The sequence below is a fragment of the Asterias amurensis genome, chromosome 2 (genome assembly GCF_032118995.1).
Source record: "Asterias amurensis chromosome 2, ASM3211899v1".
NCBI lineage: Eukaryota > Metazoa > Echinodermata > Asteroidea > Forcipulatida > Asteriidae > Asterias > Asterias amurensis.
The window spans coordinates 16997650-17010451 of NC_092649.1; the positions used below are offsets into that span (position 1 = coordinate 16997650).

The 12802-nt window shown below is 36.9% G+C and overlaps 1 protein-coding gene across 4 annotated transcripts in view; it reads right to left on the minus strand.

Annotated features, from left to right (window-relative positions):
• LOC139949549 (protein kinase C delta type-like) overlaps nt 1–12802 on the minus strand; it is a 107418-nt gene that overhangs the window by 31856 nt on the left and 62760 nt on the right. For all 4 annotated transcript variants that reach the window (XM_071947932.1, XM_071947950.1, XM_071947940.1 and 1 more), the window contains exons 5-9: nt 6794–7001; nt 5645–5679; nt 5168–5253; nt 1867–1996; nt 479–576 (exon numbers count right to left, since the gene is read on the minus strand). In XM_071947932.1, the coding sequence (XP_071804033.1) occupies nt 479–576; nt 1867–1996; nt 5168–5253; nt 5645–5679; nt 6794–7001 (557 nt within the window). The remainder of the gene's footprint in view (nt 1–478; nt 577–1866; nt 1997–5167; nt 5254–5644; nt 5680–6793; nt 7002–12802) is intronic.

The window sequence follows — 12802 nt, forward strand, 5'->3', positions numbered from 1 at the left end:
TAGAATTTTTAAATTTGGTAGACATGTCTTTTTACTATTGCTATATAAACATGTCATTTTAGCTTTGCTATGTAATGCTACCAACAATGTGTTGTGTTTTAAACCGAAATAAATAAATAAATAAATAAATAAATGAATAAATACATAAATGCAAGGTTAATGTAACTAAACTGAGGTTGGAAGGATACAATAGTCTGGCCCCTTTGTGGTAGAATGAGAATCAGTATTATTATTATTGATCAGGTTTGGCTATTACACATCAGGAACATGACCAAAACAGTGAGAGTATAGCCCATTTTTTGAAATTAGGGCTTCGGCTTTGGCTCAGGCTAGTTTGGCCCCGCGGTTGTTTTGACAATACTGCGCGTGCTTCACGTACGCGCCCAGGGCTTCAGACGAAACGACGGGGCCTGAATCCGAGTCCAAAGCCGAAGCCGTGGTTTCGAAAACGGCCTCTGTATAAATGTATGTTGCTTACCTCTACTTCCTGTAAAGCGATGGATAGGAGCTGCTGGTTGATACCACACAGGTTAGGTACGTGCTTCTTACACTTGTGGTGAACATTCACATTGCATGCTGAAATAGTTAACAAAACATAATTGAATTCAGACGGTGAAAATAAGGAAATTAATCTAATAGGGTACTTTCGGGACCATTGGTTGCAGCAGACTTAAGCCCGGTTCATACCTCCTGCGAATGCGAATGCGAAGCGAATTTGATGTGAATTTGACGTCACAACCCTCCTTTCGCACCGATATTCGCAAGTGAGTTGAGCAGAGTTGAACTGCTGCGAATTATTCGTTGTGAATTTGTGACATCAACATTCGTATCGCATTCGCATTCGCAGGAAGTATGAACCGGGCTTTACAAGGTAAAATCCATTGTTCTCGGTAATGTCCGCATGCTCAGAGCTATGTAAACAATGGACATTTACCTGGTAAGTCTGCTGCCACCTAGGGTTCAAAAGTCTCCTATTGACCGTAGTTTTACAGCATGAGACCATAGTTTTACCGCAATATTCCTTGCATCATAATTATATCTTATTTGATATGGTGTTTGCTTAAATCACCGTCCAAATAAATAATGCTTGTTTTCGCATCACAAGTAGTTGGTTGATATACACGCTCACGCAGTCAAAAATGCGGTGAATTGATCTTTCTTATTTCATTCTTGTTTTAAGGGGAAGTAATGTTTGTGAGAAGAACTAATTTATCTTCATTTTCAATTGTTTTTTCTACAATTGAGTGAAATCAAGGACAACATAATTATGTTTACTTTTCTCAAATGTTATCTCCTCAACATTAATAGTAGTTTATTGGGTACTTCGTAACCAGCAATCATTAATATTTTATTTGGTTATAATTAGATTATTGCGCGGTGATCAATGACCATGTAAAGCCTGGTTCATTCTTCCTGCAAATGTAAAGCGATTCTTTTTGACACATTGATAAGTACTCGCTGTTTTTTCAATTGTGGCGCAAGAATATTTGCTTTAAAAGAAGCATTTGCAGAAAGTATGAGCCGGGCTTAACACCCTTTTCAGACAGGCACTCCAGAGTCACGCCGAACCAAATAGATTAGGAGCAACTCTAGGTTGATCCAAATAAATTTTGGTTTCAGACAGGCGAACTTGACATAACATTTACATTGGCTCGGCTCACGACAAGTTCGACGTCTGAAACCAAGACGCTCCAGAGTCGTTCCGAACGACTGCAACAGTCGATCTTTCGACTTCTAGCACGTCCAGTTGCTCCTAACTGTTTCAGACATCAAACTTTTCATGTACTTAATTCAGACTTTGGTTCGGCGCGACTCTGGAGCGCCTTTCTGAAACGAGTGTAAGATAGAGAGAAAGTAAAAAAGTACCTTCGCATTTGACGCCCTGTCGAATGAGGCCATAGAGCATTGTTCCACAGTGATCACAGAATGTAGGACTACGATATGAGAACACCTTAAAGCGATGCGGCATATCAATCTTAAATCGCTTCTTCAAAATCTACAAGACATCACCAGAAGAAGAAGAATTACTCATACAAACATTAATAATCCTATTAATTTTTGGTTTTTACATATCTATTAATAATCCTAACGAAAGAAAACATAAAGACAATTTAAAAAACAATAAGAGTATTTTACAAACACCTCGTTTGGCAAAATATAATTCTGGTTTTCGGAAGTATTCGATTGTTTTAATCCTATATAAATGTAGATTATATGCAATAAAACTGACTTGTGAAAACTTTATTTCAGGTGGTAGCGTTTTTGAAAATCTGGAGCAACTATGTCCATGCAGGAAAAATACTCCGTAATTGTAATACACAATATGAGAAACGATTTATGCAGAAACCTTTTTTTTCTTTCTTTCAGATTGACATGTTTTTAAATCTCTCTTAAACAACATTCCTTTGAAGGGAATTGTTTCTCAAAATGTTATAAATTATCACAAGCTGCAGAGCTTCTTACCATGTAAGTTTGTATGTACACTACAAAAACAACAAAATACTTCCGAAGAACAGGGAAAGTGAAGACAAAATCATTCCCTAAACCTATTTAAGAATTTAGCCTTGAGAAATTCCATTAATAAAATCACAATCTCATTTCATGCACAAATCAATGGGAAGACGCACAAAGATCTGTGTTAACTTCCGTAACTGGATTCTTGTGAAAGAAACTGACTTCCTGAAATGAAGTTCCATTCCCAAATGAAGGCATATTGAATTCAAAAGTGGCACTCACAGGATGGGAGTAAACGGTACAAATGAAATGTCAAATGTCTTGTGAAGGAAGATATTGTACAATAAACAATGGCCGGAACACTTAGCTAAAATATAAACCTCCAAAAGACAGCCTTGCAACTTCAAAGAAAAACATTCATCAAAAACGGACGCTTTTATTTGCAGGGGAAGAAAAAAAAAGCAAAACCTAATGAGTTAGAGATCGACATCAATCTCTTGAGATGTTTTTTTTTTTTTTACTTACGGAAACCTTTTTGTTAAGAAAACATCAGCAGGACTGCCTAATGGCCCCTACATTATTTTACAATGCTTTTAAATAAACCGCTTTCAAGTACTGTCAAGCAGTCTGTTTAGTGCCTACTTTTTAAAATATAGTATTTAGTTTATAAAAGATATCAAATCATAAACCACAAGGGAAACTGACTAGTTACTTTCAAATGATTTGGGGTTGAACAAATACAAAATGACTAGAGTGGTATTTGAACCAACAACCTGGCAGTCACTTCCCAGGTGTGATCCTTAGGTAGATAAGTTGGTAGAGCACCGGCATGTTAATCTTTAAGTCATTGGTTCCAATGTATGTATTGTTTGAAGCTTTGCAGTGTGTGGATTAAATAGGAAGAAACTACAAATAAATAGTAAACTTGCAGGTACAACCATATACATGTATGTAAATTCCCCTGAAGACAAGCAGAGTATACTGTTTGAAACATCAAGACCACAAACTCCCACAAAAGAGATTCAGACATGGTTGTACCTGTATAAATATATTTGGTTTGTGGTAAGACCATGTGTGTATCTACTTGCCAGGTAGAGTTTGTTCTTTAGAGAACTGTCTTCTTATATTCTACTACCGCAGAGTAGATTTATTGGATTGTTCGGTTGTCCTGCTTTTTAACCTGGGCGGAAGGTATAGAAAATTGGCTCGAACTACTACTTTAGCTGATAGGATCGTCATTAACTGCACTACCGTGGAGTGAGTTCTTAAAGGAAGTGGACATTATTGGTAATTGTCAAAGACTAGCCTTCAAAGTTGGTGTATCTCAACATATGCATAAAATAACAAACCTGTGAAAATTTTAGCTCAATCAGTCATCAAACTTGCGAGATAATAATGAAAGAAAAAACACCCTTGTCACACGAAGTTGTGTGCGTTTAGATGGTTGATTTCGAGACCTCAAGTTCTAAATCTGAGGTCTCAAAATAAAATTCATGGAAAATTACTTCTTTCTCGAAAACTACGGCACTTCAGAGGGAGCCGTTTCTCACAATGTTTAATACCATCAACCTCTACCCATTACTCGTCACAAGAAAGGTTTTATGCTAATAATTTGTTTGAGTAACTACCAATAGTGTCCACTGCCTTTAAAATCTCAACGTTTCGACTAGCTTGCTCCAGTCATCGTCAGATCGTACCTGCAAGTTTCCTCTTTATTTATAGTTTCTTCCTAATGATTCATGTATGTTGTCAAATCTTGGTTCACTCTAGACATGTCACCATTCTCTGATACACCTTAGGGGAAACACAGTTTCTAATCCAGGGCTGGCATCACAATGACATCTAGCCTTCTATATTTTTTCACCCTCATTTCATTTCCCGTACATCCATCTAAAAATGAAATCTATATTAAAATTTGTATAAAAAAAATCTTTTAAAATAAAAGAGAACAAGGGGTGTCCCCTCATCATGAGAGAATTTGACAGCGGTTTTTTCCCCCTTTTTTTTCCCCCTCTCCATTTTCAATTCCAGAAGTGCTTGATGGCGTCGTCTAAATGTCAAACGTCCTGATTATAAAATTGTCATGGCTTTGAGGCTAAAAAAAAAAATTGAAAAAAATCAGGGTAGTATTATTTTGCTCTTTATTTGTATTCCTTTCGTTCAGGGCAGGTTTTCCGAGGGACGTGAAATTACATTCTAAGGGCCTTCAGAAGGGGGGGAGGGGGTGAGAGTAAAGAGGGGGGGGGATATAATAACAGTACGGAGTTTCACCATTAAATCATATTTTTGATTCCTGGGGAGCATTACTAGTGATTTGTGCCAATGCAGGAATGACATGATCATTTTATGATGTCGGTTAATAAATAGTCCGTTACCGGCACAAAATGTCATCGAAAAGAGAAGTGCTATTGCCTAACTCATTCATCTTTAGAACCCCTCACCTACCTCTTTGTGCTGACTTTGTTTGTAAATTAAAGACTGATCGCTTTTCGCTGGTACTAAAAGATTCCACGGGTTTTCCCCCATTGGGGTTTTAAAACCTCCCACATCCAAAACCAAACTTGTTGTCATTGTCCCCTATTCAACATGTGATTGGTGCTGATTGCGAGGTTATATTATGTGTAATGAAATAAAGTAATAATTGTCTACTCAAGATCTAAGAATGTATTTCTCATCACATTTTATACTTCTGAGGGGAAGAAAAAAGTCTCACCTTTGTGTCCATTGTTTCTGTGCCAGCACCAGGACACTTTCCTAGTACTTGGTTGTAGCATCGTTTATGCACTGCCAACTGACACTCTGAATGAAAAGATCATTTATTTGTTTGTTTTTATGCAATTGTAATTATTTCATTGTAGAAATATTGAGCATGTAAAAATGTATTAACCAGTTATGGTCTGTTTTTAAAAGTACAGCTAAAACCGAGACTAAACAATTTTTTTGTGAGATTGTTTTACTCATTTTGCAAAAACTACAGCACCTCAGCAGGTAATATTATAAGGGAAGCTTTCTGTTATCTTTATCTTCAAACTGTTTAAGTTAAATGTAAATCTGTGTTCATTGTGTAAAAAATACCAAAACCCTTTTATCTCCAAAAGTAACATTTAAAATTGTTATAATATTCAGCAGCAGCTGTTGTTAATGTTTTTTAGTTTATTATCTAAAACTTATCTAATATTTGTTTGCTTACCTTTGCATTTGTAACCTTGCTTTCCCATAACACCCCTGGAAATTCAAATAAGAGGGAAGAAAATTCACAGTGCATTTTAATCAGGAATAGATTTACATGTAATCAGGTCAAACATCTAGGGCATTTGTTAGTGCACTGACATAGCTCAATCCCAACCTAGTAGCATGTGGATTTTGATGATTTTGTGGATATTGTGGGTTCGAATCCCGACCAAGTAGCCTGGGATTTTGCAAATATCATGGGTTCAAATCTAATATAAAGCATGTGGATTTCATTCACCCAAAGGCCTCAGCAAGCACTGAGAATACAGTACTTAAAGGCAGTGGACACTATTGGTAATTACTCAAAATAATTATCAGCATAAATCCTCACTTGGTAACAAGTAATGGGGAGAGGTTGATAGTATAAAACATTGTAAGAAACGGCTCCCTCTGAAGTGACGTAGTTTTCGAGAAAGAAGTAATTTTCCACGAATTTGATTTTGAGACCTCAACTTTAGAATATGAGATCTCAAAATCAAGCATCTGAAAGCACACAAATTCGTGTGACAAGGGTGTTTTTTTTTCTTCTTTCTTTCAAAGTTATCTCGCAACTTCGACGACCAATCAAGCTCAAATTTTCACAGGTTTGTTATTTCATGCATATGTTGAGATACAGCAAGTGAGAAGACTGGTCTTTGACTATTACCAATAGTGTCAATTGTCTGTTTCTCGATGCAACTATTCTATAAATTAAATGGAAATGTCATTTTTTTTGTTCCCTACAGACCCAAAATTTATTTGTACATCTGTTCGATAAATTTAAATTTGGAGCTTCATTTATAATAAACGCGGCAAAAGATGCATAACAGTGCCCAATTTCATAGAGCTGCTTAGGCAGATAAGTTGCTAAGCACAACAAAACTTTGCTTATCAGAATAAGGTTACCAGCCAAACTACTATGTCACGTGTACAATTCTTGGCTGGTACCCTGATCATTCATGTTTAGCAGAAAAATTTCAAGCAATATTTTCAGCTTAAGCAGCTCTATGAAATTGGGCCCTGTTGTGTCTCCATTGTGCCACACATTTTTGTTTGCGTTGCGTCAATTCTTAGTTAGAAAGGCCTTATAAAAATTGAGCACTGGATCATTAAAATTGAGACCACTCACCAAATGAACTCATTACAGAATGAGCAATAGGTCGGTGTGCGGAAATAATGTGCTAAGAACTTGTGTCCAAGGTGTTCATGTACTTTAGCCTGTCGCATGGCCCCTCGTCGCCTTGTGAGGGCGCCAGAGTTTGTCTTGTCATCATCATCATCATCAAGGAGGGGTTGGTTTAGATTGGGCTTGATCATGCTGGCTTGGTTGGGATCATCTGCAGAACAAGCATAATATTTTAAGAAGTTGAATTCAAATTAGGGGAAATTAGACATTCAGATCTGTTTTCAGAAGTGATCATTTCATAATAAGCATTTTTAGGGATTCGAGTTTGGGGAAAATTCACAAGACAATAGGGGCCAATTTCATAGAGCTGCTTCAGCAAAAAATTGGCTTAAGCACGAAAATAGCTCGCTTATTTTACACATGTTACCGGCCAAAATTTCACGCATTATACATTGCTTGTGACTGGTATTTAGCTGTTGTTTACTTTGCATACTAATTGAGTGGAGTCTTGGCCGGTAGTATGACTTTACTAAGCAAGGATTTTTTTGCTTAAGCAAAATTTTGTGCTTAAGCAGCTCAATGAAATTGGGCCCTGGGCTTGTGGCTCAATGTGTTTACTGGACCAGAATTTTATTTGCAAGACCAGAATCAAAATAAGAGAAAAGATTCCTGACCCAATTTAACATGCATTTGAGAAAATCGTTTTTATTTGAACAGGCGCTACGACAGTGAGAGAAGATTGATTTCTCTTGTCTTTATGGGCATTAAGTATACTTCAACTCTCAATAGAATTGAATGTTATTTTATCAGACTCACAGTCAACATTTGAGGGGAAAAAAAATGTTCAAGATGTGACACAGTAAAAAAAACACACAAAAAACAAGCAGACTTGTCCGATAAATTTGTAAATGTATTTGAATGTATTTTTTTGTTTAACTGTTGGAGATATTAAAAAAAAATTGGGGGTGTCCAAAACAGATAGCACTATAAGCCATGGATCAACGGAAACAACAATAACATTTCTCAATTGAGTGTTTCTGATAAATGGATTTATCCTGACATTTTCCTATTTTGTCCCCCAGCAACTAAAAAGCAGAATCACTACTCATGGTATTTTTTACCTTTCTTTGAACTAAAATCTTTCATTACAGAAAACATCTTATGCAAAATGACACCAATGCCATCCACTATATGTCTAAAGACCTTTTAAGCAAAGAGGTATACCCCCACACCCCGGCGGCCCTTTTCCTACATATTACACTCATCAACAATCTAAAAACATCTCCAAAAAACCTTCTTCGATTCCTCCCTCCCTCCCTGCGGAAGAGTTACAAGATGTTAGTACTTCCATCTAATGACTTCATTCCTCGGTGGACACCTAGTGAATAGAGTAAATATTCCCAATTCCCTTCACCGATTTTAATAAATATGATTCTGGCCTTATATAATATGGTTTGACCGGCCAGACAGAATTCATCATCTACACTTATCAAAATGATCGACTGATGGAAAAAGATGTTTTTATTTCAAATTGATTTACAGTGAAAGTTGTTTTTAATTGTTTTTGCATGTACATGGCATACTTTTTCATGAATTGGCATGCTTTGCGTTGATTACATTCTACAGCTACTAATGCAGTTGGGCATGTTTAGTTTTTTCTTTTTTGTTAGTTTTTTTATTTATTTTCTTCTCTTCAAATTTGTAGAGGGGAAAAAATTGTAATAAAAAATCCTCAGAAGAATTCCTGAGGTTCCGAACACAACACACTTGGGGGGGGGGGGGGGGTGTGTATGCCATTCGCAGAAGAAGGAAATGGCTTCCTCGTTTATTCCATTCAGACTACTGTAACCAAACCGAGGCTAGAAGCTAAAAAATAGTCTGATCCCTTTTTGGTCTGATCATCAGTGTTGAACAATGGGTTTAAATACATAGGGTACATGACCAAGATGGTGCAGATTGATTCACATTATGATGAGTGAGTCGGCATAATGCCTTGTACAAATCAAGCTCCTAATGCACACACTCTCGCACGTATACAAAAACACGACGAAAAAATAACTGCTATCCATCAAAATATTGATTGTGTGCGTACGTGCACTACGCAGACAGGTAAACAAAAAAGCTGGGTGGCGAATATCTCTTGCACTCGGTCTACTCTTCTCTATGTTCATGTAAACATTGAGGCATCTCACAGGATGCCACCTGGCCCATCAATAGTCTCATGACGACCAGATCAGATTACTTCCTGTCCAGACCAATGGGAATTTCACTTCTCTCTTGAATTTATATGTCTACTTAGTCTATCTTTTTGTTTTCTTGTGCGTCTTCTTTTCCCCCTTCATTATTAATGGAATGTCAAACAGGTGATTGCCTCCTTGATCATATAGAAGCTTTGTTTCTTTTTTTCTTCTTTTTTTATATCTATACAAAAACTAATCATTCAATTAATAATGAACTTCATAATAATTGGTGTTCTATGATTACTGCAGGAAATAAAACAAGCCCGAGACCCCTCTTCCTGAAAAGAGGCAAGGATTCTGTTCCTCCCTTATCAAGCTCTAAATCTTAATGTGATCCGAGGGGGATATTCGTTTCTTTCTTTTTGTGATTTCAATGATAAGTTAATCATTTAATTAATGATGAGCTTCACAATTATTGGTGTTCTGTGATTACTACAGAAAATAAAACAACCCGACACACGTCTTCCTTATAAATGGCAAGGACTTTGTTCCTTCCTTGTCAAACTCTGAACCTAAATGTGATCTGGGGGGGGGGGGGTCTTTGTTTCTCTCTTTTTGTGACATCAATGATTAATTAATCATTTAATTAGTACGAGCTTCATGCCAATTAGTGTTCTATGATTACTACAGGAAATAATGTCACTCTTCACAAACAAGCCTAAGACTGTCCGTCCTTAAAGAGGCAAGGACTTTGTTCCTTCCTTGTCAAAACACTGAATCTAATTATGATCTGAGGGGGGTCTAAAAAATATTGTCCCTAGAGGCAAACTTAACATGCAAGTAGGAGGCAGTGACGGCATGCAGAAGGAACACTTGAATAGGGCCCAAATTCATAGAGCTGCTAAGCACAAAAATTTGCTAAGCATGAAATTTTTGCCTTGATAAAAACAGGATTACCAATCAAATTTCCACGTGATTTTCAGGATATAAGCAAACGACAGCTGAATACCAGTATCAAGCAATACGCAACAAATGGAAATTTGGTTGGTAATCCTGTTTTCATCAAAGAAGAAATTTCATGCTAAGCAAATTTTGCGTGCTTAGCAGCTCTATAAAATTGGGCCTAGGTCTATGGTCTTACTATCCCTGACAAAAAATAATATATGGATATTGACATGAGAATGATGGAGATTGCCTGCAATGGGTTGCCTTGAATATCTTGTCTGCTACGACTCTTCTAGAGGGTGGAAATTGCTAGTTGCCCCCCAGCCCAAGACGTTTGGATGGGCTACTAATTATTCAGGTAGCCGGTTTGGGCTGGAGGGAGGAAAATATTGCACCGGGAACAGAAATTGCATCATCACAAAAATAGCACACGAAATTAATATGCTGACAGTGGGGTTCACGTTTTAGTAATATGATTTTGTCATTTTTTCATATCGAAGTATACATTTTAGATTGAGCAAGCTACTGAAAACTAGATTTTAAAATAGATTAGGTATGTTGGTTCTTCTGGCTGCCATAAGAAAAAAGTTAATGAACTGACAACACCCGTGTTGTTACATTCCTAGAGCTGCTTAGAGTGCTTTCGCAGACAATCTTGCTTAACAATTTCATGCCAAGCACAAATTAGCAGGATACCAGTCAGGGATGGTGCATGTGACATGGCATTTTGGCTGGTAACCTCATTCTGGTGAGCATCAATTGTTTGTGCTTAGCTACTTTTCGTAACTGAGGCAGCACAATGAAATTGGGGCATGAATATTGACCCAACTCATCTGACGTCATCATCAGAATTATTTTGGATGCGTCACTTTGGTGGTCAATGTCACTGTGCGTTATTCAGTAAAGTGTGCATTTTAGGCAACGCGGCGTTTACACGTAAACCTATTGACCACCAAAATGGTGAGCGTGGCACAGTCGCCACGTGTGACAAGGGGTCAATATCAACCACTGCATCACAAACTACATATTTTTTGGGGGAAAAAAATTCATTTTTTGTGTGTGAATCCTCTGCACTTTTCTTAAGTTGTACACACCCACTATAAAGATTCAAAACGAACCGGACAAGTATCTTTCAAGTGATTGAAATAGGATAACTACGTGTTATCACAGTCACATCTTCAAAATAACCTTCAATTCACTTCAGTTTTCTTTTTTACACCTTCAAGGGGGGGGAACCTCTCATTTATTATGCTATAAAATGTCAGACATTTATTTTATCGTTGATATCTTTCCACATCACAAAGCATACATGCCATTCACACTCAACAAGCTCAAGTGATGATAGGTGTTTTGATAGATCTGTGCGTTTTTCGTGCAAGGATAATAGATAGACTTTTCTGATAACAGGTCCTTGTCCTCTGCAGCTGAATATTTTTTTATAATTTTTTTTTATAGATTTCATACACTCATAAATGTTTTATTTTCAAACACTTGACTGCCATAAACTTATTCCTTCAGCACAACCATAAAAAGAGTTGATTCCAGAAAAATTTCACAGTTAAAGGGACATGTTGCCTTTGGATAAGGCGCATTGGGCAATAAAAAAAGGTTTTGTATGAAAATGTTATATATTTTCAAAGGGAAACTATTCACATACACGTGTGTATATCCCTCGGAAATCTATTTCATGACAGAACAAGGTCTGCCATTGTAGAACTACAACTCCACAAAATGGCTGACCGCATTTTCCGCTGATTGTATTTCAAAAGGAAAATTTTATGTGTTTTTTTTTTTTAAATAACTAATCACAAGTTATAAAACACAGTGGGTGTTTTAGTGGAACACTATAAAAAAAAGAGTGATTCCAAACAGCAACTATTTTAGAAATTTGAAGGCAAGTACTTGTGCATTTGAAGCAGCTTAGAACCTGTCCCTTTATATGACCCAGTCTTTGTTCGGTTCTGTTACATATTTAGATGTTTCTATAGTCCACTCTTGGCATACAGGAGCACTTGAAACAGATAAAAGGTACTCCTAAATAAACTCCAATAAAACTGATCAAACACCAACAGATCTGGGTGAAGAAAAAGCACTGAAAACTTGATTTCTTTCAACTCTGGCCTATAAACGCTGTGACCTATGTTTACATTCAAGCCGTTGAAAAAACACTGAACAACGTCATGTTTCGCCAGGCAAAAAGACACGTAGTCATGGTAAGATTGTGTGTACTTTCTAGCTGGCTGCGAAAACACAAAGGTTTGCCTGGCAGTATGCACACGAATTATGTTATGGTTTTCGAGTGACGTCAGAGGTCACATCGTCTATATTTAAAACAAATTTGTATTGTTTCTGTTTCTTTGTCTGTCTACTTTGCACAATTACCATTTTTTTAAGAGAGTTCGATTGTACACTCTATTATAAATTTTAAAATGTAAACAGCAGGGCTGTTTTGATATATAAATATATATCTATCTTCGGGGACGCTAATCAAAAGTCACACAACTCCATACTGCCGTACATGTATAAGAGCAATGTCGCACCCGCAAAATAGTTCCTTTTTGCATACAGTGCAAGTGGTTGTCTTCAAGTTATAATTGCCCCGTGTGCCAAGGCCTTTTGCATCAAGACAAAGATTACATTTTATGACACATTTACTTTTTTCCTGTTGTATTTGCTTCAACTTAAATGACATTCTCTCTAAATGTAAAACAGTGAAAACCACCACTCTTTACTTTTCGAGTTGTCCGTCATATGGCTCTTTAAAAAGAGTGGTGGTTGTTTCACTCTTTGAGAGGGGTTTCACTCCAGGACAGAGTGAAAAATCACTCAAAAAGATGCAAACTTCAATCTAAAAGAGTGGAAAACCACTCGAAAAAGAGTTGTCCCT